This window comes from Odocoileus virginianus, chromosome 10, assembly GCF_023699985.2.
Source record: "Odocoileus virginianus isolate 20LAN1187 ecotype Illinois chromosome 10, Ovbor_1.2, whole genome shotgun sequence".
Classification (NCBI taxonomy): domain Eukaryota; kingdom Metazoa; phylum Chordata; class Mammalia; order Artiodactyla; family Cervidae; genus Odocoileus; species Odocoileus virginianus.
Window position 1 is genome coordinate 28,378,665 of NC_069683.1, and position 26,227 is coordinate 28,404,891.

General features: G+C 39.1%; 3 protein-coding genes across 10 annotated transcripts in view; 2 read left to right on the top strand and 1 right to left on the bottom strand.

Moving 5' to 3' along the window:
• The window catches only part of PPME1 (protein phosphatase methylesterase 1), a 53,814-nt gene extending 46,649 nt beyond the window's left edge, over window positions 1–7,165 (bottom strand). For both annotated transcript variants that reach the window (XM_070473264.1, XM_070473265.1), the window contains exon 1: window positions 7,065–7,165. In XM_070473264.1, the coding sequence (XP_070329365.1) occupies window positions 7,065–7,165 (101 nt within the window). The remainder of the gene's footprint in view (window positions 1–7,064) is intronic.
• Window positions 3,207–3,673, top strand: LOC139037119 (small ribosomal subunit protein uS8-like). Its single transcript, XM_070473266.1, has one exon. The coding sequence runs from the start codon at window positions 3,231–3,233 to the stop codon at window positions 3,621–3,623; it is 393 nt and encodes a 130-aa protein (XP_070329367.1). The 5' UTR covers window positions 3,207–3,230; the 3' UTR covers window positions 3,624–3,673.
• Window positions 7,166–7,364: 199 nt separating the features above from the next.
• Window positions 7,365–26,227, top strand: part of C2CD3 (C2 domain containing 3 centriole elongation regulator) — a 123,964-nt gene continuing 105,101 nt past the window's right edge. For 4 of the 7 annotated variants that reach the window (XR_002311300.2, XM_070473260.1, XM_070473262.1 and 1 more), the window contains exons 1-5: window positions 7,365–7,533; window positions 10,877–11,146; window positions 13,278–13,435; window positions 20,755–20,978; window positions 21,555–21,802. Coding sequence is in view for 6 of the 7 variants with exons in the window: in XM_070473260.1 (XP_070329361.1) it covers window positions 7,467–7,533; window positions 10,877–11,146; window positions 13,278–13,435; window positions 20,755–20,978; window positions 21,555–21,802 (967 nt within the window). In the remaining variant the exon portion in view is untranslated. Of the gene's footprint in view, window positions 7,534–7,566; window positions 7,823–10,876; window positions 11,147–13,277; window positions 13,436–20,357; window positions 20,552–20,754; window positions 20,979–21,554; window positions 21,803–26,227 lie in introns of those variants that run through there. The other 3 variants (XM_070473263.1, XM_020879845.2, XM_020879846.2) reach the window with 3 other exon arrangements.

Here is a 26,227-nt window from a genome sequence, read left to right on the forward strand (position 1 = left end):
GGCTGATGGAAAAGGAAAGAAAATTCATAAACAGACCCAAATCTACATAGAAATTTGGTGTATGATAAAGATGTCATTTTAATTAGTGGGGGAAAGGACTAATTTTTACTGAGGTGAAATTCAAACAACGGGATAAAGACTTTTTAAACAATTGTGTTACACAATTGGACAGCCTATGAATAAAGACAAAAATGGCTTCCTAGGTGGCTCTAGTGGTAAAGAACTCACCTACCAATGCAGAAAATGCAAGAGACATGGATTTGATCCCTGGGTTGGGAAGATCCCCTGAAGGAGGAAATGGCAACCCACTCCAGTATTTCTGCCTGGAAAATGCCATGGACAGAGGCACCTCGAGGGCTACAGCCCATAGGATTGCAGAGTCAGAAGCAACTTAGCATACAAGTACGCAAAAGATAAAAAAAAATAGATCTGTTCACTTTGCATATCAAGATAAACTTCAGATGGATGTAAAAAAGAAAGCATACAGGTCCCAGGGAGAAAAACATATGAATTACTTTATAACCTGGAAGAAGGAAATATCTTTCTGCAATCCAAAATCCAGAAGCAATGGGTTTTTCTACAGAGGTTTGAGTATATTAAAATTTTAAAATGGAAATTTTTACATGGCAAAAATTATTATAAGATGGCAATTCGGAAAAATATTTTTTAACTTATAAGGAAAAAAAACCCCTAATATATAAAAGGCTTCAAAGCAATTCCATTCTTAGGTATACATCCAAAGAAATACAAACATTATTTCCACACAGAGATTTGCATGTGAATGTTCACAGGATCATCATTCATAAGAGCAAAACACTGGAAACCCAAGTCCAAGACTGAAAAATAATTAAATAAATTGTGATATATCTATACAATGGAATACCATTCAGCAGGGAAAAAAAAAAAAAAGAATGAAGTACTGATAAATGCTACAACATAGATGAAACTTGAAAATATTATGCTAAGTGAAAGAACCCAGTCACAAAAGGTCACATATTGTATGGTTTTATTTATATTATCTCCAGAACAGGCAACTTCATGGACACTGAAAATAGATTAATGGTTGCCAGGGGCTAAGGGAAAGGGGGGGTGATGTGAATAGGTACGTAGTTTCTTTACGGAATGATGAAAATGTCCTGGAGTTAGTGATGATTGTACAACCTTGAACATACTAAAAATCACTGAACTATATACTCTAAAAGGGTGAATTCTTCAGTATGTGAATTATAAATTAACTGTTTGAAGTTGATAATTAACATAAGCAGATATACTCTTTCAGTAACTTACGATTTAACTCTTTTAGTAACTTAATATGCAACCTTGAGCAAATCACTCCATTTTGCCCCTTCTTTCTCTATTTGTGGTAAGCAGTTCCTTAAAGCCCTAAGAGGCCCTGATGTTTGTAACACATTTAAGAAGTTGAATGAAAAACTGTCTGAACAGATATGAATAAATACACAGCTTGAAGGGGGAAAAGCTGACATTATAAAATACTGAAAGAAGAGCTTCTATTTCTTAAAGAATGAGCCTTTCTCATTGTTCTTAACATAATCTACTAGTTACCATTGCTTAAGAGCTTGTGTGTCAGGAAGCATAACTGCTTTTCATATGTTATCTCTTTCTCATAGCACTCTAAGGTAAGCAGAAGTATCCCAGTTTTAGAGTTAGGAAACAGACTATGAGAGGATAAATGACTTAACTAAAGTATATACTCAAGCTAGCGTTCAAACTCAGATCATTATCACTTCAAACAACGATCTCTTTTGCACCAAGGTATAATGAGAACTGGGTTCCAGAATCACTGTGGACAGTGATTTCACTGCAGCCATGAAATTAAAAGACACCTGCTCGTTGGAAAGAAAGCAATGATGAACCTAAACAGTGTATTAAAAAGGAGAGACATCACTTTGCATACAAAGGTCTGTATAGTCAAAACTGTGTTTTTTCCCCTAGTCATGTATGGATGTGAGAGTTGGACCATAAAAAAGGACTGAGCACCAAAGAATGGATGCTTTTGAACTGTGGTGCTGAAGAAGACTCTTGAGAATCCCTTGGACAGCAAGGAGATCAAACTAGTCAATCCTAAAGGAAATCAACCCTGAGTATTCACTGGAAGGACTGATGCTAAAGCTCCAATACTTTCACCACCTGATGTGACGAGCCAACTCACTGGAAAAGACCCTGCTGCTGGGAAAGATTGAAGGCAGGAGGAGAAGTGGGTTGCAGAGGATGACATCGTTAGATGGCATTACTGACTCAGTGGACATAAGTTTGAACAAACTCAGGGAGAAAGTGAAGGACAGAGGAGCCTGGGGCGCTGCAGTCCATGGGGTCACAAAGAGTCAGACACAACTGACTGACTGAACAATAAGTAAGAACAACAATAGTAACAAAAACCCAATATAAATCTGGGTTTCTGAAGTCTTGTTTCTGCCACTTAATATCTGTGATACTAGGCAAGTCAATGAACATTTGAGTTTTCTCAATAAAAGAAAATAATAACCTTTGCCCCAACTTACCTCATGGAATAATATAAAAAAGGGACTAATATATATGTGTCATTTAAAGCACTATAAAACTAAGAGATAATTGTTGAAACAAAGTACTTACTATTGATGATCCAAAACCATACTGAAAAATGACTTACAGTCTCTCTAATCGTAATGGAATGTACTAAAATAGTGACTTTCAAAACATCCTTAAGCACACCACATGAAATAGACTAAATGTTTGTGCCCCCAAAATTCACGTTAAATCCTAACTTACAATGTTACTTTCAAAGGTGGAGCCTTTGGGAGGTGATAAGGTCATGAGGGTGTAGCTCTCATAAAAGTGATTAGTAACCTTATAAGAGACCCTATAGAGCTTCCTTTCCCCTTCCCACAGGTGAGGACACAGTGAGAAGACTGCCATCTATGACCAAGAAGCAGTTCTCACCATACACGGAATCTGCTAGTGCCTTGATCTTGGACTTCTTAGTCTTCAGAACTCTGAGAAAAAAAATTTGGTATTTTTTTTATGGTAACCTAACAGACTAATACCAGTTGCAAGCAGGGCTCTAAAGTCAGAGTAGTTCCAAAAGCTTTAAAAAGTTCAAAACCACTGTTCTGAGCATCATCTACTGACATCTTATCAGGGAACAATAAAACCAGGATTTCAGGCCTTACCCAAGAAATAACATACATAAAACTACTGCCACACTCTTTCCGCCATCTTTCCGTGCCGCCAGAATGGTGCGCATGAATGTCCTGGCTGATGCTCTCAAGAGTATCAACAACACCGAAAAGAGAGGCAAACGCCAGGTGCTTATTCAGCCGTGCTCCAAGGTCATCGTCAGGTTTCTAACAGTGATGATGAAGCATGGTTACATTGGCAAATTTGAAATCATTGATGATCACAGGGCTGGGAAAATTGTTGTGAACCTCACAGGCAGGCTAAATAAGTGTGGAGTGATCAGCCCCAGATTTGATGTGCAACTCAAAGATCTAGAAAAATGGCAGAATAACCTGCTCCCATCCCGTCAGTTTGGTTTCATTGTACTGACAACCTCAGCTGGCATCATGGACCATGAAGAAGCAAGACCAAAACATACAGGAGGGAAAATCCTTGGATTCTTTTTCTAGGGATGTAATACCTACAAATAAAATGCCTTAGAGGAAAAAAAAAAAAAAAACTACTGCCACAATGCCTGGCACACAGCACTAACAAAAAGAAAAAAGTAATTGCTATTATAGCTTTATCCAGTAATACTTTGGAATTACTAAATTCAATTGGAAAAAAATAAATTATGGAAACTCAAGAAAAACCAAAATCTCAAAACCACCCTGAATATGCAAACACAGCTAAACAAGGTTTACTGAAACTGAAGGCAAGAGATTATGGAAAATAGTTAAAAGAGTAAGTCATATAAGATACTGTCAAAAGAACAGTTCCAACCTGAGAGTAAGAGAAAAGCTGGGGAGTGGAAAAGATGGGAAGATTTAAAAAAGCAAGTGGGAAGAAGTTAGAAATACAGGATGATTCAAAACTGGCGGAAGTGAGACTTTATAAACTAGGACCAACTTTAAAAAAAGGAAGACTGAATTCCAGGGTATTTGCAAAGGAATAAGATACATAACTCAAATAAACTATTGCCAACAATAATAATTATAAACCCAAAAAACACAATGGGTCTCAGAGTCCAGAGATCCAAGTCCTTAGTGGCCCTACTGCCAAGCTTCTAGGAAGCATAAGGAAGATTTGCATTTCAGTTTTCTCATTTATCAAGAGAATATACTACTCCCTGCTTCCGAGTTTACCGAACAGAATACAGAATTCTCCAAAGCTCAGTTTCCTCAACCATATGATGAAGCATAAGACCATTTCAAAGCTCTCTTCCAGTTTGATGACTCTAGGGAAGGAGAGTCTATATTATCACTAACAATAGGGTTACATGAGGCATGCCTATGTTCCAATAAGGAAGTAAAAATTCAGGAAAATAAGCCCCTTGAGGAACACATAAAATTCACCAATATATGCTCTTCTTTTCACAGTACTATAAAGAAGCATCTTTCTAAAGAACTTTATTTTCCAGAATAAGCAGTTAACCTAAATTAAGAGGAACAAAGCATCTATTTAAAGAGGTTAAAGTGAAAGTCACTCAGTCATGTTCGACTCTTTGCGACCCCATGGACTGGTCCATGTAATTCCCCAGGACAGAATACTGGAGTGGGTAGCCTTTCCGTTCTCCAGGGGACCTTCCCAACCCAGGGATCAAACCCAGGTCTCCCACATTGCAGGTGGATTCTTTACCAGCTGAACCACAAGGGAAGCCCTTAAAGAGGTTACTGCTGCTGCTAAGTCCCTTCAGTCATGGGGACTCTGTGTGACCCCATAGACAGCAGCCCATCAGGCTCCTCTGTCCCTAGGATTCTCCAGGCAAGAGTACTGGAGTGAGGTGCCATTGCCTTCTCCAATGCATGAAAGTGAAAAGTCAAAGTGAAGTCGCTCAGTCGTGTCAGATTCTTCGCGACCCCATGGACTGCAGCCCACCACGCTCCTCCGTCCATGGGATTTTCCAGGCAAGAGTACTGGAGTGGGGTGCCACTGCCTTCTCCATTAAAGAGGCTAAGTTACTAACAATTAAGCTAATAAGTAGATTTTAGTACATGTGCTGCTGAAGTGGGCACTAATGAGCAGATTTTACTTTCTCTTAGCATTTTTCTTCAGTTCTTCATCTTCAGAGAACTTGTTTTGCCAACATGAGAAGCTAAGCTCTAAACTTATCTGAAGCACATATGGTTATTAAAAAGCTAGTATTTTTATATATTTTCACAGAAGAGCACTGGAATACTGAAAGACCAAAGTTTAGATTAAAAAAGGCAGCAACTAAGATACATATCAACAATAAATGCTATATTAATTTTATAGTCCAGGTTAATTTTCTCCAAATAATCTACTACAGATCAGCTTCCAGATCCTCCATGATCATGTTACAGCCCTACCTTAGTCTTCCAAAGTCAAAACAATCATCATTTTACCTTACATGCAGCCTTCTGCCACCTCTTTATACTGTGTGCATTCACTGACCTACCTTCTACCTTCATCTGTCAAGGTTTTCTCATTTTTCTACTCTGTCCAACGGTCAGGTCTCCACTTCAAGTCTTTGTTTCCTTCCCCGGTTTTTCCAATCATTCTCACTACCCCTCTACCCTACTGTTTTAATTTATAGGATTCTCCTTTCTCTCCATTCCTAGGACCTGTTTTCACAGCACTGTATCTCCTATCTTCGTCTCCTTTTTGGTAAGCTTTTGTACATGTTACTTCTTCAGAACTTAAGATTTTTCTTCTCTAGTCCTTATTCCAAAAATATCAATCCATCTCTAGAATTCCAAATACACACTCTTGATTACCACATACCTAAGTATTTTTTCTATCCCTTACAGTCACTAGTCTCCAGAATCCTGTCTGATACTACAAACACACCTCAAAACTGACTACCTGATCAATTACCTATTTTGGAGCAATTACCCCTCCCAGGTTCAACTCATTACACTCTCTCCCCTACATCTTAGATTCCCCCAACCTGGCCCAGCTCATTCAACAACCTAAAATTCCAAAAGTCAACACAGCTCCTCCCATTCCAGTTAATGGTGGTTTCCCCCAAAACATTTTAAGCTGCTACTCTCAATACTTCACTGAGTTTTATCAGACCAGTACATAACTTCCACCAGACCTACTTGCCCTGCAAAAATCAATTCCCCAAATCTTCCTCTTGAACCTTTCCAGACCTTCTCTCTGCAGTAAGCCATTAGTTAAACCCTATTCCTACTTATTTCTCAATCTCTGGAGCCCACAGTCACTCTCTAAACCCCTGCGTGCTCTCCCTCATCACTCCTCCCCTTATTCCCTACCCTTACTTCTCAGCACATTCCTGTCACCCCTAACAGTCTTCCTGGCTATGTTCTCCATCTCTCCTTAGGCCTATTTTCCACACTTTCTCAGCATCCCTTAAGAGACCTAATCTCTAAGTCACTTGCTCACTCCCTGAATATGCCTCTCCAGAACCTGCTGCTCCCTAGTTCTCTTTCCTTCTCCAACCCTGCCTCAGGTGTCCCGTTTCCCCCAGCTTCTTTCTATTATCTAGTTTTCACAGAAACTCCTCCCAAATATTTCCCTAGTTCTTCTCCTAATTTCCCTCAACTTTTCACTTAGTCATTTCCCATTTCCCTCAACCATCCCTGAAAGATTTTCCCCCACGTTTGTCACAACTCTTTTTTCCTTTTCTCAAACCTCCACCCGTTCTTCTGAGGTGCCTCATACATCTATTAAACTATCTTCTCAGCTTCCTCAATCTCTGCCTCATTCCCGTCTCCCTCCAATACTATTTGCCCTCTAATTTCCAGTGACTTGGCGCCTCCCCTAGTCCCCAGATCTGCCTTCTACTTCATGTAAACGTCTCCAGGCCGCCGCCAACATTCTCTCAATCCTTAGCCTGCCTTGCCATGCCATTCTAAAGACCGAGAGCCACCATTCTCCAACGGTCGGGGCCGGGCCTCTAGGGAGAAGAGGTACGGGTCACGTACCCCATTCGCATCTTGGCTCCGCTCTGACTGCCCCCGCTGCCGGGTAGTGGAGGGCGAGAGGGCAGGCGCCCAAGATGCATACTCTTCTCGAGGGCCGACATGAAGGCCAGGCCGCAGGTAGTCGAACAGTAGCCGAAGCTTCGTCCCACGCTAAGTGCGGCCCAACCGATCACAGCTCGCTCCCCTAGCGACGCCCTGTAGCCTTTAGACAGCACCCAGCTACCGGCAGCACCGCCCACCGGCTCTGTAAACTCCACCCCCTCGCCCCAGCACTTCCACCGGAAGTGCGCAGCAACACTCTACAAAGGGAGCTGGGTAACGGAGTCTCTGACCCTTCAGACCCCTACGAGAGAACTCCACGACCTTCGCCGGAAAGAGAAGCGCTCCTATGTACCCTGGGCAATGGAGTCCTCAAAGAGCGCATCGTGCGCTTGCGCAGTTGGAGGCAACCGCGTTCAACCCTGCAGAGGTAGCGTAGCAAAGCATCCTGGGTGTTGTAGTCTACTGGTGGGAAAGAGTCTTGGCGCCTTCTTTTCTCGTCGCTTCCCAGAGACTGTTAAAGAAAGAACCACTTCTTCCTGCCTCCCAGGCTGCCCAGCGGCGCCGGTTGCCGGGGGACGCTAGCGCCTTGGGAAGGGATGGCGGGAGGCTACAGCTTAGGTGCTGGAGCCGTAGTTGAATTGGTGAAGAGCTCGGGGTCGTCATGAAGCAACGGAAAGCTCAGGGGCCTGGGGGAGGCCGTAGCCGCAAGAAGAGAGGTAATCTGAGTGACCAAAGGTGGAAGAAAGCGTAGTTGGGCGATTGGCGGAGTTCGTGGAGCGGGGCGCTAGGCATTCTAGGAAGACCTCCCACAGCCGCCTGTTAAAAAAGCGGGGAAGAGGATTGCGGAGGGAAAATAAACCAGGGCATCAGAAGGTTAAAAGAGAGCATTTAACCCTCCCGCGAATGGAAACGGTATAGGGGCTGGACTAGGGCAAAGTGGGTGAATAACTTGAATGAGGGGAGGGCTAAAAGGAGATGCTTCCAAAGGAAGAGAACAAAAAATTGTAGGTTTTGTTTTGGTTTTTTTTAAAAATTGAGGATTAATTAACATATAACATTATGTTAGTTTCAGGTGTACATTTGGATTGGATATTTGTATATATTTCGAAATGATTGCCAGTTGTCTCGTTAGCATCCGTTACCATACATAGTTACAATTTTTTTTTCTTTTGAGGAGAACGTTTAAGATTACTCTTTAGCAACCTTCAAATATACAGTACACTACCGTTATAGTCACCGTGCTGTACCTTAAATCCCCGTGACTTAGGAATGTTTTTCATAAACGTGTGGGGGCAGGAAAAGGGGACGTAGAGCTTTGCAGGTCCCTATGGGACTGGAAGAAAAACAAGTTGGAGAGTATGTCGGTAATCCTGATAGGCAAGGATCACGTTTTAGGCCTTACTGAATCCCCCAAAACTAGCACACAGCAGGACTCGATAAATATTAGTTGAATGACTGAGGTGTGAGGCAATTATGAATCATGAAAGGCTACAGATGGGAGTAGGGAAAAGCCAGTTATGGAGGAGAAAGAAATAAAGACAGGATTGACAGTGTGGTAGGGGGTGAGGGTATGAAGATCTTTGAAGGATTTGAGATGGTGAAAAAGCTTAACAGGAGGACTTGATCAGTTTAGTCCCTTCAGGAGACACAGGCTCACCAGGAGACCAGGGGAATGTTAGCTTCAGCAAGAATAGTCACCCTGGGAACCCAGGGCAGATCAGGAAACAAAACTGAATCTCTGCAGAGCTGCCTTGAAACAAAAACTGGGTGACTCTGCCTTTTTACATTATAGGCAAAGAGGTATTTGGAATAGTGATAGTGCATTAGGCCCCTGGGTTGAGGACTAAAGCTGCAGTCTAGAAATGAATCTTATCTGCTGTTTAAAGATAACTAAGGCAGTTTTGAGGCAATGTGTTTCCTTCCAGAAATGATGCAAGATATGAAACAGAAGTGTGGAAGTGTTCAGTGCTGTGCTACCTACCTCAAACCAGTCAAGTATATTTGGTTGATAGGAGGAAAATCAAAATTGAAATAACATCCTAATGTCCTTCTCATTATACCATGTGCATATACAGTAATAGTCATGCACACACCTGTGTATAATTTTTGTATTGAAGCTACTTATTCATAAATATTATGGTGGGTCTTCACTCAAGAAAGCAGAGGGGGTGTTCTCTCGGAAATCCAAAGAATTAGTTATATAAATTTCTGATCTGGTAGACTTCAGTGTATTTTCTTCTTGAGGCATGACCACTCTCCAAAGGAAAAGTGAGAAGAATAGAAAGGTGTGTGTAATATTGGAATAAGTTCTTAAACTTCCTGTGAGCCATGGTTAAAAGATACAGTGAAGGGGAAGACAATCAGGGTCATTAAAGGAAAGCTTTATAGAAAGTCAGGATTAATTGCCTTCTTTACATGTTGTTATCTGTCTAAAAGCCATAAATATTATGAACATAGCACTATGCTAAAGAATAGTGGCAGAATCTAAAGGTGATACTTTCTGTCCTCATTGATTATATGATATTGGCAGGAAGAAAAGACACAGTTTAAGGTGGTCTTTATGGAAGCACTGAGTTGTATGGTGTGCATTTCATTTGTGAATTGACAGGAGTTGATGCTGTTTATATTTAGTGACAGTTTTAAAGTATGAGAATTGGGTAAAAATAGCATCTTTAAAACTGGACATTGCCATAATCAGAATAGCAGTACTTGGAAGAAAAATTTTAATCTCACTTCAGAGATTTTTTAAAATCTATATACTGTATCATTCATGGCATCTGGTCCCATCGCTTCATTGGAAATAGATGAGGAAACAGTGGAAACAGTGTCAGACTTTATTTTGGGGGGGCTCCAAAATTACTGCAGATGGTGGTTGCAGCCATGAAATTAAAAGACGCTTACTCTTTGGAAGGAAAGTTATGACCAACCTAGATAGCATATTAAAAAGCAGAGACATTACTTTGCCAACAAAGGTCCGTTAGCCTTTTAGTTAGTCAAGGCTGTGGTTTTTCCAGTGGTCATGTATGGATGTGAGAGTTGGACTGTGAAGAAAGCTGAGCACCAGAAAATTGATGCTTTTGAACTGTGGTGTTGGAGAAGACTCTTGAGAGTCCCTTGGACTGCAAGGAGATCCAACCAGTCCATCCTAAAGGAGATCAGTCCTGGGTGTTCATTGGAAGGACTGATGCTGAAGCTGAAACTCCAATACTTTGGCCACCTCATGGGAAGAGTTGACTCACTGGAAAAAACCTGATGCTGGGAGGGATTGAGGGCAGGAGGAGAAGGGGGCGAGAGAGGATGAGATGGCTGGATGGCATCACCGACTCGATGGACATGAGTTTGAGCAAACTGCGGGAGTTGGTGATGGACAGGGAGGCCTGGCGTTCTGCGATTCATGGGGTCGCAAAGAATCGGACATGACTGAGCGACTAAACTGAACTGAACTGAACTGTATCATTGTTGTTTTCATTTAGTATCTTTCAGTTAAAGAAGCGTTTATACTACTATGTCTTAAGTTGGTGTGTTCTTTCCTCACAGTAACCTGAATCCAATCCTGAACACTTAACTAGTTTTCAGGGTGGCTTAGGTGACCAGATAGGTTATTCTGTGGTCTGGTTTGCTAGTTACTTCTCATATGTTAGGATAAATAGAATTAACCTTCTCTCTGTAGAGATTAAAATATTTTTATGTGTTTTTCATTCAAAAAGAAGATTATTTGTTTTCTATATTTAGACTAAATTTTGACTTTGTATTCTTGGATTCCTCCACAGGTTTAAGTGATATTTCTCCATCTACAAGCTTGCCGCCCTTGGTTGAAGGCCAGCTACGCTGCTTTCTGAAACTTTCTGTTAATAAAGTCATATGGAAGATTGCAAAGCCTCCTGCTTGTGTACTTGTCCGGGTGAGATGGTGGGGAGAAACATCAGAAGGAACCCTCTTTTGTCCCAGAGATGCATTGCAGACTGAACCAAAAGCTGTGAGAACAACTACACGTTATGCTATTCGCTGTGGTCCAAAGCAGTTTACCTCTTATCTAACAGGTATGTTTTTGTCTTGTCATTTCATCTGCTTGCGTAGTAAGATGCATGTAGCTATGTCGTTAACAGTAGGTATTATTATGTTCCTAGTAGCTGTGGCACTGTTAGTTATTGAGGATTCAGAGATGTTATAATTGCCACCATTATTTAGAGTATACTGTGTGCTACCAGTTGATACATATTTTTTCTAATCTTTAATAACCCTGAAAGATAGATATTTTCTCTGTTTTATAGACAATGATACTGAAGTTCAGAGAGGTGAAATGAATATTCTATATAAGGTTCTATAGTTGATAAATGGCAAAACTAGAATTTGAACCCACTTCTCTCTGACACCAAGACTCATTCACTTGTCACTACATTGTACTTCTTTAAGTAATAACTATAATCTCTACTCTGGAACTTCCATTATACTCAAGGGAAAAATTTTCTAATAGTAAGGATATAAAATTTAGTAATAAAAATTTACTAATAATACAAAATAATACATGCCAAGTACCAGTTGAGTGTTTTAGTGAGTTAGTAGTACAGGTTTTCAGAGAAGGGAGGATCCCTCTACTGGGAACCAAGAGCCAAAATTTCATTTCTGTTCAAGGAAGGCATTCTGAATATACTGTGTTATTTCTCTATTCAAGTCAAGCTTTCATATATACATTTTAGATGGTGGACTTATCAAGTCAATTCAAGTCAGTAAAAAGCATTTATCATGTAAGTATTGTTGGGCTAAGAATACAAGAGAGCCAGAGGTGAATTAAAGATTAACTTGTGCTTAAGTTTACATTCTTTCCAGAAGAAAATTTTGAAGACATCAAAATATAAAGAAAAAAGCTCAGTTATTCAAGAAATATGTATAAAATACTTAGCATGCATCAGACATTGTGCTTAGGTGCTGTGGAGATTATAAAAATGAATCAAAAGATTTAATCCAAATGGTATCTAATTCTAACTAAATTAACAGAGAAGTTTAGTTATGATATTAGGTAGAAAGTGATAAGAACTTTTAAAAGATACCATAAATATCTGATTAAGAAAATGAATGAGACATAGGTGAGCCTGGATGTTAGTAAATAAGCAACAAATGTTGATACATTTCTCGTATTCTATACATGCACATTATTTTATACTCTACAAAGCACTTTTACACCTATTAGTTCATAAAATTTCCCGGTAACTTACATGATTAGATAAGTCAGGGACTGTGATGTGTTAAGTAATTTGCCTAAAGTCATATAACAGCCATTAAGCAACTGCCACATAAAAGGATTCTGTGCTATGTGTTTTATTTACAGTACTACCATTCCTCACAGCCATGATATAGGTATTATGATGCCTATTTTATAGACAGCTGTGGCTTTCACAGAAATAGACTATGAATATCAGAGCCACAACACAGTCACATATCTTCTAATTGTGCTCTTTTCACTACAGCATTCAACATTTGGTGAAAATAAATCATTTTTGCAACTTTGGTAAGAAAATATTCAGAAGTTACACTGATCTGAAATAATCTCAAATTGCATATGCATGCATTGTATTTTTCCTGCTATAAATTGGGACCATGAAGGTGTTAAGTCAAAGCAACCAATTGAAGAATCCATTAAGGAGTTTATTTCCGTTCCTTTTGGTTCTAAGTGCTCTCAGCATTTCAGTCCTCCAGATTATTATTGAGGAATAAGTAATAAAATACTCCTGAGAAGCAGGGACCAGCTGCTGCATCTATATAAGAGAAGCCCTTTGTCCAGTTCAAAACTAGATATGGTGAGAATTTAAAAACTGAGAATTTTTACTTTTTTATTTCAAAACTAAAGCCTGAATCCTTGCCAAATATGTAAAAAAAAAAAAATACTCTTAAAGGTATTTTCCTTATCAAATAGTTGATATGCTAACTATTTCTGTGTAATATTTTCCCTCCATTTGAGATATTTGTCATTGCTTTTCTCTAAAACTTTGTTTTTTTGATCTTGGCTTCACTCTTCCCCACCCCCTGATTGATATGGTAATATATAGTTTATTTGAAAATAAAGTGATTTTTTTTTAAGTAAAAACATTTGGTAAAGTGTACTCCTCTGCCCACTTCCAAAGAAAAACAAGTAAATGAAAACCGTCTGCTGATGTTGTAATTGTTTCTGGTTAGATATGGCTGTGCTGGTGCTGGAAGTAATCACCAAACTTGAACATCTTCCAGTTGGTAGAGTTCAGATCAGTGGACTAGCCCAGCTTTCTCCAACCCATCACATCGATGGATTTTTTACCATTGTTTCACCAGCATCTAAGAAACTTGGAGAACTCCAGGTAAAAATATCATAATTCTCTGCTACATAGAGTAAAACTTTAGGGGCACAAATATTTGAGTCTGTTTGTAGAATGGGAAGGTACATGACTCCCAAGTACCATGCAAATACCCACTCCATGCCTTTGTTCTTTCCCAATGACTGTTTTGTACTTATTTCCCACTTATCCATATCCTCTTAGTTCTATGCTGCCCGTCTCAAGTTCCAAGAATCCTTCACACCTCCTTCTGCACTCATTCTTCTCTGTGCTCTCTGTTAATTTTGTAACATGAATTACATAATCATTCTTCAGTTACAATCTTACATAGTCTCCAAAATCATATATCTGTAGTTTCCTTTTAATTTCCTTTCCTTTTAGTTTATAGATTCCTTGAGAGACAGGACAGTATTTTCTACTTTCTTTGTTTTTCCCCACAGCTCCTAAGGTAGTGCCAAGCAGTAATAGCTTGTTTGACTCATTTAAGTGGTATCTTTGATGTTCATTCATTCATTCAGCCTACATTTTTTTTTTCAGCCTACATTTTTTGATAGTTGTTAAGTGCCATTAACTTAGGATACAGAGATAAGAGATCATCCTTTCAATTAGTTTTCCAAAGTCAGGTGGGATGAAATAGAAAAGAGTAACAAATAGAACACAGTGTGATACATACATAGTAAATATATGTACTAGATAGTGGGAAAGAACTTAGAAGGGTCCCTTTCTGAGGGAGACTCTGGGAGTTCTTCCTGGAGAAATCCTTGAGAGATGTGGTGAGTTTAATACTTTGTCAAATATATTCTAAAATATGTATAGAAATTTAAGCAAATATTTAAGAAAGCAGTTCAAAAAAGATGAAGAAAGAACATATAACATTACCAGATATAAGAACTTGTTATAAAACCACAAGCACATAATTGTGTCAAAGGAAGAGAATAAAGTCCAGAAATAGATTTAACGAAGTGAAAGAACTTGGGCTTCCCTGCTGGCTCAGTGGTGGAGATTCTCTACCTACAATGAAGGAGCCTCAGAAGACTCAGGTTCGATCCCTGGGTCAGAAAGATTCACCTGGAGGGAGAGCATCCTCCTCCAGATCCCCTGGAGAATCCCATGCACAGAGGAGCCTGGCGGACTACAGTTTGTAGGATCACAGAGTTAGACACGACTGAAGAAACTGATTGTGCATGCATGCAAATGAAAGAACTTGGCACTTTCTGTACTCTTTATCATATTTTTATTTGATCATATTTTTATTTATAATATTATTTAAAGATAGTGACACCTTATAGTGGTAACTTTGTGGTAAAATGAGACTGGATTACTCCTGCTTTTCTCATATGGTATAATATTGCATCAGACTGGCAAAAACAGTGGCATTGTGTTTCAAGAGCCATAAAAATGATCATATATCATTTACCTGAATAATTCTACTGCTGGAGACTTATATTAAGGAAATACCATAAAAATAGAGGAAAGTAATATGCTTAGGACTGGTTATGGAAATGCACTTCTAATGTTGAAAATATTCAAACAATTTCATAACACAATATTAAAACCCAAAGTCTATCAGTGGAATATTTTGTTTCCATAAAAGATAAAATTATATTGTTATGATTGTGTAGCAACATGGAAAATTATTTTGGATTGATAACAGAGAATTGAAATTGTACTCACATATATGTGTATGATCAGTGACCAGGGTGAAAAAAACAAGGGAAAATAACACAATTGAAATATAGAATTCTAGGTGGGTTCTTTTCCTATTTTTTAAAAAATGTATTCATTTATTTTTGAGTGTTCTGGGTCTTCATTGCTGCACACAGGCTTTCTCTAGTTGCAGCGAGCAGAGGCTCTTCTCTAGTTTTGGTACACACGCTTCTCATGATGTGGTGGCTTCTCTTGTTGAAGAGAATTTCTCTTGTTGAAGTGTGCTTTTGGTACATGGACTTCAGTAGTTGCAGCAGTTGAGCTCAGTAGTTGTGGGTCAGGGGCTCTAGACCACTGCCTTGGTAGTTGTGCACAGATCCAGTTGCCCTGGGGCATGTAGAATCTTCCTAGACCGCAGATCGAACCTGTGTTTCCTGCGTTGGCAGGTAGACTTACAACCACTGGACCACCAGAGAAGTCCTCTTTTCCTATTTAAATTAGATATAATTCACATGCTATAAAATTCACCCTTTTAAAGTATACAATTCTGTAATTTTTAGTATATTCATAAGAATGTGCAACCATCATGATTATCTAATTCCAGAACATTTTTATCACCCCAAAAAGAAACAATATACCCCTTAGTAGTCATTCCCCTTTTTACTTTCTCCAGCTCCTTGCAACCACTGATCTACTTTCTGTCTCCATAAATTACCTGTTCTGAGTATTTCGTATAAATGATGTAATATGTAGCCTTTTGTATCTGACTTCTTTCACTTAATATAATGTTTTAAAGGTTCATCCATGTTGTAGCATGAACCAGTACTTTATTCCTTATTGTAGCTAAATAATATTCTATTGTATGGATATATCACCTGTTGTTTATCCGATATTCTTCAGTTGACAGACATTTGGATTGTTTCAGCTTTCTGACTTTTATGAATAATGCTGCTGTGAACATTTGCATACAGGTTTTTTTGTGAACAGATGCTTTCAGTTCCTTTGTATATACCTTGGTGTAGAATTGTGATCATGTGGTAGCTATTGAAACTTTGAGGAACTGCTGGACTGTTTTCTAAGGTGTTGGATCATTTTTTTCCCCTTATTTGAATGTCAGCTGATAAAATAATGCAATATGTTTTTTTATTTATATATCATTGGACTTGTTGGAGAATTGTTTTTATAGAGTCTTAGAGACAGAGGTCAGATTTTGAAAGATTATGGAATAAGTAAATGCATAGTAATTACAGTGAAGAAGTAGAAATAACAGAGACTTCTACTCTCTAGAGAGAGAGAGTGTAACCTAATGGATATAGCACCAGCCTTGGAAATGGAAAAATTGGTTGGTGTTCGTTTGTACTCTCTGAGTTTCAGTATCTTATTTTGTAAAATGAAGATAATAACTTTTACCTTGTAGCCTTGTTGCAGGGATTAAGTAATATGAAAAAAAATGTGGAAGCACTTAACATGGTGCCCAGGCATATAAGAGTCACATATAAAATTTACTTGAATTGTAGAGGAAAAGATTGATAGTGGGTGGTAGAATTGAGAAATTTGTTGATACTTTAGAAGAGGAATTGGCACAATGCCTAGTGATCTGAATCTGGCTTTCTAACTGAAAGCTTTCTTATATTTTTAAAGGGTCATTTTAAAAAAGATTGTTCAATCCAGCTGAAAATATTTACCCTCCACCCCTTTACAGAATGAGTTTGCTGACCCTTTGTAGAGAGTCAGAGACCTGATTTGTAGACCAAGAGAAAAGCAAGTGAAGAAAGATACTAAAAATAAAAGAGGATAATTGAGCAAGGTTAATTATCTGGAAAAGGTCAGTTTTCATTCCAGTCCCAAAGGCAATTTCAAAGAATGTTCAAACGTACAGTTGCACTCATTTCACACACTAGCAAAGTAATGCTCAAAATCCTTCAAGCTAGGTTTCAATAGTATGTGAACTTAGAACTTCCAGATGTACAAGCTGGATTTAGAAAAGGCAGAGGAACCAGAGATCAAATGTCAACATCCATTGGATGACCAAAAAAGCTAAAAAATTCCAGAAAAACATCTACTTCTGCTTCATTAGCTACTGTAAAGCCTTTGACTATGTAGATCTCAACAAACTGTGGAAAATTCTTAAAGAGATGGGAATACCAGACCACCTTAGCTGCCTCCTGCAAAACCTGTGTGTGGGTAAAGAAGCAACAATTAGAACTGAACATGGAACAATGGACTGGTTCCAAATTGGGAAAGGAATACATCAAGGCTGTATATTGTCGCCCTGCTTATTTAACTTATATGCAAAGTACATTATGCAAAATGCTGGGCTGGATGAAGCGCAAGCTGGAATCAAGATTGCTGGGAGAAATATCAATAACCTTAGATATGCAGATAACACCACCCTAATGGCAGAAAGCGAAGAGGAACTAAAGAGCCTCTTGATGAAGGTGAAAGAGGAGAGTGAAAAGGCTGACTTAAAGCTCAGCATTGAAAAAACTAAGATCATGGCATCCGGTCCCATCACTTCATGGTAAATAGATGGGGAAACAATGGAAACAGTGACAGACTTTATTTTCTTGGGTTCCAAAATTACTGCAGATGGTGATTATAGCCGTGAAATTAGAAGACGCTTACCTTAAATATGGTGGTGGTCACTTGCATCTAAACATAGTTTTGGCCTTCCTTGTTGGCTCAGCAGTAAAGAATCCACCTGCCAATGCAGGAGACACTGGTTCTATGCCAGGGTCAGGAAGATCCCCTGGAGAAGGAACTGGCAACCCACTCCAATATTCTTGGCTGGGAAATCTACTCCAGCTAATTTTTGCCACATTGGAATGGGGACCCAGGATTGTTGGAACTTCTGATTTTTCAAGAGAAGCCAGAGATTCAAATTTTTACCTAAAATCTGTTTTTTTTAATCACCGTTAAATAATTTTAAAATCTTAACAAATGCTATATTGACCAGCATAAATCTGAAAAATAGATATACTAGTTTGCTTTCTCCAATACTGAAAAATGTTGTAAATGTAGAAGATGACTGTGGGCAACTTAGTGCCAAAGAGAGCATTGAGTCATTGAGAGAACACTGATTTGTGTTCTTAAGGATATTTCATTAACAGATGTGTGAATCATGTGGTATATTCAAGGTATTTGTGGTTGGCATGGAATATAGAAAAGATGTATATTTGGGCAGTAGAATGATGATCTGGCAATGGCACCATAAAGGAATAAGTCAACCTCCCTTATCCTAGATAGTAAAAGAAGTAGTTTCCTTTGGAGAAACTTTGGGGGAAATGAGGACACTTTAAGAGAGATGTTCAGTTAAAGTGTAAAGTGATAAGGTAGTTCGTACCCGGTAGAAGCTCTGCAGGGCTCAGTGAAGGGGTTGTCAAAGGAATGAGCACCAGGGTGAACTTTGATTGGGGCAGAGCATAACTGCTGTGGACTGAAATGAGAATCCGCGAGATGAACACAGGAGTGTATTGGGTACACTGTATGGAAACAGAGGGGTTAGGAGTGGAGATTGCTTGTACTGGTAGGAATTACTGGAACAGTATTCTGTTTTACAGCTGCAAAACTTGACTCATGCTTTTTTCTCTGCCTGGAATGTTTTACCTCAGTCCTCACTCAACTTTATTGCTCACTCATATTTAAGGTTCTGAACCCAAGTATTTATTTTTCAGTCCTGGAAGCCATCTCTGACCCTTCTTCCTCACCTCTTCCCCAAGCCCAGACCCCTCTTTTGTGTTCCTGCAGCACCCAGTACACATATTTATCCTTAAAACTCATCATTTTATATTAAAATTACTTCTTGTTAAATTTCCCTACAAGATGGCTTCCCTGGTGGCTCAGATGATAAAGAATCTGCCTGCAATGCAGGAGACCCAGGTTCAATCCCTGAGTCGGAAAGATCCCCTGGAGAAGGTAACAGTAGCCCACTCCAGTATCCTTGCCTAGAGAATTCCATGGACAGAGGAGCATGGTGGGCTATAGTCCATGGGGTTGCAAAGAGTCGGACACTTCTGAGCAGCTAACCCTTTCACTTTCACAAGATACTCTGATCCTGTGGGTCACATTGCATGTTTCATTATCTCTTTGCCCCAGGCAAGTAGCACAGAACTTGGCATTGATCTCAAAAAGTACTTGTTAATTGAACAAAGGAGTTAGACCAGCACCTATATTTTCCTTGTAAAGTAGGTGTGGCAGGCACCTGGACTTGCTCTCCCACCCCCACCCCCACGCTGGTAATAGAGACCTTTGAGTTGTTTTGTAACTAGTTCAAATTTTTTAAGGAAAAAGCGAAACTATGAGTAGCCAGTAGGTCATTGTTAAGGCCAGGGACTCTTTATTCTCTCTCCTTTGTTTTTAGAATACAGTGACTGTCTTTTGGCAAGTGATAAATGGTAGGGGACAATTTTCTGACACATTTGGGCAGCCAGGATCTTATGTGATCCTCTTACAGCAGTAACTGCATGAAGTATTTATCCCACTGCATTCTGGTCATTTGAAGAAAATCTTGATGAATAGATTTAAAGGACTTTGTGCTACCTGGTTCATGAACAAAGTTCTCATCAAGACCCAGGTGTGTTTATTGAGTCTCTGCCTTGACAATTTCTCCACACAAATTACTCTATTGACCTTCCCAGAGACTTCTTAAAATGTTTAACTGAAATCTTTCATTTTTGCCTTAGGCCATTTATGTGACTCTCTTTGGCTCCTTTTAACAATTCCTTCTTCTTTCTTTGTCATTGTAGCCTAACTTTGAACACTGCTTTTTTTTTTGGAGTACATTATTCAGTTTCTTCTCTAAAGTTTTGCTTTAGGCTCTGTTTTACTTTTTACTCCCCAATTAGACTTTGTTTAGCTTTTCAGAGAACTGGAGAGTTTTTCAGTAGAGTGCCTGAATTCAGTGGAGTGAGATGATAAAGGAAACGTCAAGAAAACTAAAACTTCACATCTTACTGTTCCTCCCTCTTCACCCTGCCTCCTCCCCAGCATAGAACTAGGGCCTTATTTTTCTCAAATAACTAACAATAAGGATGCAACAAGTTGTTTTTTTATTTGTCAGACCATTAGTTGTTATTATGCGTATTTGATGTGTGCACTAAGTATATGCTATGCTGATTCGTCTACAGAAAAATGAATGACAGTCCAAACCTTTGAGAAATTCATAATCTAATTAGGATAACAAATAAACTGAAAGTACAAATACCTCCTTTAAGCATCTGCTTTTTTTTTTTAATCTTCAAATTAGGATAATATACTTTCCTGACAGAATTATATCATCGCATCAGCTTCCCTATGTGAGGAATGTAGCACAGTTTCTGGCCTCTTATAGTATTCAATAAATGGTGGTTATATGAATGGATAGATAACAGAGTAAGTAGAAAAGTGGAAAACGGAGTGGCCATAACATCTCTGCCTAGACACAAAAAAGTTTTCACAGAGGAAATAATACTGGAGGAAATCTGCATATAGAGGCATAAAGGAATGAAATATAAGGTAAATTTAGAAAACTCTTAGGTAATTAGTAAATCTAGAAGAGGGAGATGGGGGAGGAGAGCACAGTGAGAGATGAGGCTTCTGATACAGGCAGGAATTTGAACTTGATCCTATAAGAAATGGGGGTCATTAATTTATATTAAACAGTTTAAAAATTAATCAATGCTAAAAAATAAAACTAATACATTGCATGTCTCTTTCAGGTCTCACTTGCTCTGGAGCCTTTATCAGAAACTTATGACAGCTACAATCCTCTTCCTACCACTAACATGACAGAAAATGCGCTTTTATCTGAGCAGGGATTCAGAGAATATTCTGAAGCAAGCAATACTCAATTTCTGGTTCCATCAAGGCTTCATAGGATCCCTACTACCAAAATTGATGGAAAAGATTTAGCAGCTAATAGCAGTAGGTCAACCCCGCCAAGGTAATTACCACACCTAATACCAATTGGTCTGTCAGCTAACTCCCACTGAACGCATAATGTTTGTCTTTCATTTGTGGTTGCTTAAAAGACTAAAGGTAGTCATTTCACCAAGTAAGTACTGACTATTTCCTGGTGCTGGGCATAGAAATTAATAAGAGGCAGTTCCTGTTTTGTAGATGGCTCATAATCTAGTGAGGAGGCCAATACACAGATAAATAAGTGTGTCTAAATCATATAGAGATGCTATGATAGATGGGCAATGAAGGGAAAGAGGGAAACAGCAGTGTTCTGTGAAAGGGAATGAAGGAAGAAAGATAGATTTTGAGTTTAAATAATTATCAGGCATTTGCTTTGTGTCAGGCTCGGCACTGAGCTTTTTGTTTCATTGTTTCACTTTAGCCACAACCATACCATAGGTAAAACATCTATTATTTATTTCATTTGGGAGATGAAAACAGATTTACAAAGTCTGAGCTACACTGCTATACGCCACTGATCCACTTTCTGTCTCTGACGAAGTATAATGTTACCATAATGGTTAATATACTGCTGAAGTTCTCCTTTATTTTAAAACAGGGGGAAAGATCACTTGTACTTTGCAGAGAACTCTGATACAATAAAAGACTCTTTCGGTGGACTCCAGCACCATCTTAATTCAGGACAGAGTTTAGAGTCTGTGACTCTGAAAGGCAAAGCCCCACGGAAGCAGATGTCCCTTCTCAACAGTTCTGAATTCCAGCCTCAAATTAGCACAGTTGCCAAGAGTCACAGTGACTCATGCATTCTTTCTTCAAACAACCCCCCTACCAAGGACCTTCTTTCAGGTATGTATATATTTGTGAACTGAGATTAAGCTATATTTATTGGGACTCTGCTCGTTAAGCAACATACAAAGAGAAGCAAGGCTTCTGTTTGAACTAAATAGGCAAATAAAAGTGAGTAATCTTACTAGAGTCCAGAATCTTTAACCATTGAAGGGCAGCTCTATTAAACCACTGAATTACTTCTAAATAATTATTGGGTGCTTATAATTTTAAGTTTAGAGAAGGCCATTTAAAGTGAACCTCAGTATGCAAGGAAAGTCTTTATCGCAGAAAAATATTAGTCCTTGTTTTTTTCCAGATAATTCAAAGGGAATAAGAATTTTGTCTCCTCCTCAGAATTTACTTATAGCATTGTGCAGAGGCTAGTACTAAATCTGTTTCATATTCTGAAAATTGTTGGTTTCACTGGGAACATTCATTGCACGAAAACTGCTAATCTTAAGCCTGGGAGTTAAATATGACTGACAACCAAACAAATAGAAAGGTGTCAGTTTACCTGTGTAAGAACTTAGACTGAAATTTTAAAAGAAAATAGCAACTGGATCGGATTACCTCATGTTGGAGAGTGGTATTGTAAAAGCAATTTTGGTACCTTGTGTTGCACTGTAATGGTCAGCCATATCTCTCTGACATCAACAGCATAACATGAATTTGTTGCCACCCTCACAAGTAAAATTTCCAAAGTAGAATATCTATGACAGTAGTAGAAAAGTCTTTTAAATTAAAACTACTTGGGTACATAATTTACATGAATAAGGACTTTTTTAATGAAGAAAAACATTGTGTTCGTATTTTTCACCTAAAGTGTCTGTGATCCCCTATTTTAAAAAATATACCCTGATTATAATATTTTATACTTTAATGCACCCCTAGGCTGCACTAACAAAGAAAATTGTCCCACTATACTCAGCACTGTCGTCTCACACCTAGAATATTTTGTAGACCTGGGAACCAGACTTTGAGAACCAGGCTTTCATTAAGCAGTTATTTATTCAGCACTTATCAAATGTCTGACACTCTTCTAGGTGTGAGGAATACAGCAATTTTTTTTTTTAAGCCCAAAATCTTACCCTATGGATCTTCTATTGTAGATGGGAACAGATGATAAACTAGGTAAGTATGTAGTGTTAGATGGTGATAGTGGCAGTGGGAAAAAATAAAGCAGGGAAAAAGAGGGAATGCTGTTTTATACATCTTGGCAAAGGAAGGCCCCTTTAAGAAGTTAATATTAAAGATCTATAGAAGATGAGTTCCTTCTAAGGAGAGTATCTAGACTAGAGTACTCATTTCACATCCTAGCAAGGTAAGGCTCAAAATCCTTCAGGCTAGGCTTTAGCAATACGTGAACCAAGAACTTCAGATGTACAAGCTGGAGATAGAAAAGGCAGAGGAACCAGAGATCAAATTGCCAACATCCATTGGATCATTGAAAAAGCGAGAGAGTTCCAGAAAAACATCTACTACTGCTCTATTGACTATGCTAAAGCCTTTGACTGCGTGGATCACAACAAACTGTGGAAAATTCTTAAAGAGATGGGAATACCAGACCACCTTACCTGCCTCCTGCAAAACCTGTATGCAGGTCAAGAAGCAACAGTTAGAACTGGACATAGAACAACAGATTGGTTCCAAATTGGGAAAGTGTGTCAAGGCTGTATATTGTCACCCTGCTTATTTAACTTGTGTGCAGAGTACATCATGAGAAACGCTGGGCTGAATGAAGCACAGGCTGGAATCAAGATTGCCAGGGGAGAATGTCAATAACCTTAGATACGCAGATGAAACCATCCTAATGACAGAAAGCAAAGAGGAACTAAAGAACCTCTTGAAGGTGAAAGAGGAGAGTGAAAAAACTGCCTTAAAACTCAACAGTCAAAAAACTAAGATCATGGCATCTGGTCCTATCACTTCATGGCAAATAGATGGGGAAAAAATGGACAGTGAGAGACTTTATTTTCTTGGGCTCCAAAATTACTGTGGACAGTGACTGCAGCCATGAAATTAAAAGACACTTGATCCTTGGAAGAAATGCTATAACAAACCTAGAGAGCATGTTAATTAGCAGAGACATTACTTTGCTGACAAAGGTCTGTCTAGTCAAAGTTATGGTTTTTCTAGTAGTCATGTACAGTTGTGAGAGTTGGACCATAAAGAAGGCTGAGCATTGAAGAATGGATGCTTTCGAACTGTGGTGCTGGAGAAGACTGTTGAGAGTCCCTTGGGTAACAAGGAGATCAAACCAGTCAATCCTAAAGGAAATCAGTCTGGAATATTCATTGGAGGGACTGATGCTGGAGCTGAAGCTCCAATAGTTTGGCTACTTGATGCAAAGAGCGGATTCATTGGAAAAGACCCTAATACTGGGAAAGATTGAGGGCAGGAGGAGAAGGGGGCAACAGAGGATGAGGTAGTTGGATGGCATCACTAACTCAATGGACATGAGTTTGAGCAGACTCCAGAAGATAGTGAAGGACAAGGAGCCTGGTGTCCTGCAATCCATAGGGTCCCAAAGAGCTGGCCATGACCAACTGAACAGCAGCAGCCTAGACTAGGGAAGGAACCACCACAAGATATTTAGCCTTAAGAAAACAGCTAAACAGCTACCATTTATTGAGTATTCATTATTGCTAGCTACTATGCCAGGTGCCTTATACATATAAACTTAACAAAAACCAACTGAGGCTGGGGTTGTTCAGTTCAGTCGCTCCGTCGTATCTGACTCTTTGCAACCCCATGGACTGCAGCATGCCAGGCCTCCCTATCCATCACCAACCCCCAGAGTTTACCCAAACTCATGTCCATTGAGTCGGTGATGCCATCCAACCATCTCATCCTCTGTCGTCCCCTTCTACTCCTGCCTTCAATCTTTCCCAGCATCAGGGTCTTTTCAAATGAGTCAGTTCTTTGCATCAGGAGGCCAAAGTATTGGAGTTTCAGCTTCAATGTCAGTCCTTCCAATGAATATTCAGGACTGATTTCCTTTAGGATGAACTGGTTGGATCTCCTTGCAGTCCAAGGGATTCTCAAGAGTTTTCTCCAACACCACAGTTCAGAAGCATCACTTCTTTGGTGCTCAATTTTCTTTATAGTCCAACTCTCACATCCATACATGACTACTGGAAAAACCACAGCCTTGACTAGACAGACCTTTGTTCACAAAGTAATGTCTCTGCTTTTTAATATGCTCTCTAGGTTGGTCATAACTTTTCTTCCAAGGAGTAAGCGTCTTTTAATCGGATTGTTATCCCTTTTAATGGGATTATTATCCCTACTTTAAAATGAAGACACGGACTCACAGTTTTAGGGAGTTTCTGTTCTATCAAGGGGGACAGCTGCTTCTTGGCTCCAGTTCATTGTTATCTTGGACTCTAAGGCAAGGTCCTTGCTTCAGTCCTGTTGTACGTTCATAGTTTTCTTAGACCTGCTTTATGCTTTAAAAAAAAAAAATCAAGAACTCTGCTGGCCAACTGTTCAAGCCAAACAAAGTGTGCCAGTTGCAACCCATGGGCTGCCAGTGTGCAAATCTCTTCCATAAGGGTTACTAGGATCATTGGGTTTAAAGATAAAACATGACAGATTGTGACTAAGTCTGAGTTAATAGTCCAGTATTCCTACCTGTGCAAAAATGGGAAAGGATAGCTTCAAGAGCTAATGAATTCTTTATCACTGATGATGGTCAAGTGTGGGCTGGATAACTTTGTGATGGGACTCTTACAAATGGGATTAAATCACCAAGTAGACATCTATCTTTAAGATCCCTTTCAATCACAAGACTGTGGATAATGAAGATTTAAGTGGACCACTTTAGTAAGTAGGTCTAGAGCTAAGGTCTTGGAGGATTATAATAAATACATAAACCTAACCACCTTCCTGGTCTTTATTAAACTGACCTCATGAAAGGGGATACAGAGCTAAATTAGTCATCAAGCTAGTATTTATGAAGCACTAAGTACACGTCCTACTTACAAGAGTTGGGATTTAGAATAGATAGCAAGGAGTAGGGGCAAAAACCAGAAGCTTTATACCTCGCTGTTTAGCAGGAGCTGTGCCCATGACATGTAAGAAATAAACAAGGGAAACATTTGTCCTAAACTCACTTAAGTGCCTTTCCTTTGTGTTCAGAAAATGATTATTGAGTTGAGGTGCAGGAAGATCCCATGACAGCTTTCTTAGTATAAGAACCAGCTTCCTCTTATGAAGAGGAGCTAAGGTCTTTTTGTTGCCATGCCTTAGACTTTAGAGAAACTTTTCTAAGAGTGCTTGTTTCAAGGAAGAAACCACTTGAAAGCCAATGAATGGACCATCCTTGCTCAGATTTGTTCACTTGTTGCCATCAGTGTTTATTTCTTTTTTAAAATCTGCTATTGGAAAGAATCTTCAGTGCCTGTTCTTATTCAGATGTTAATAACTAATTAAATCACTCTT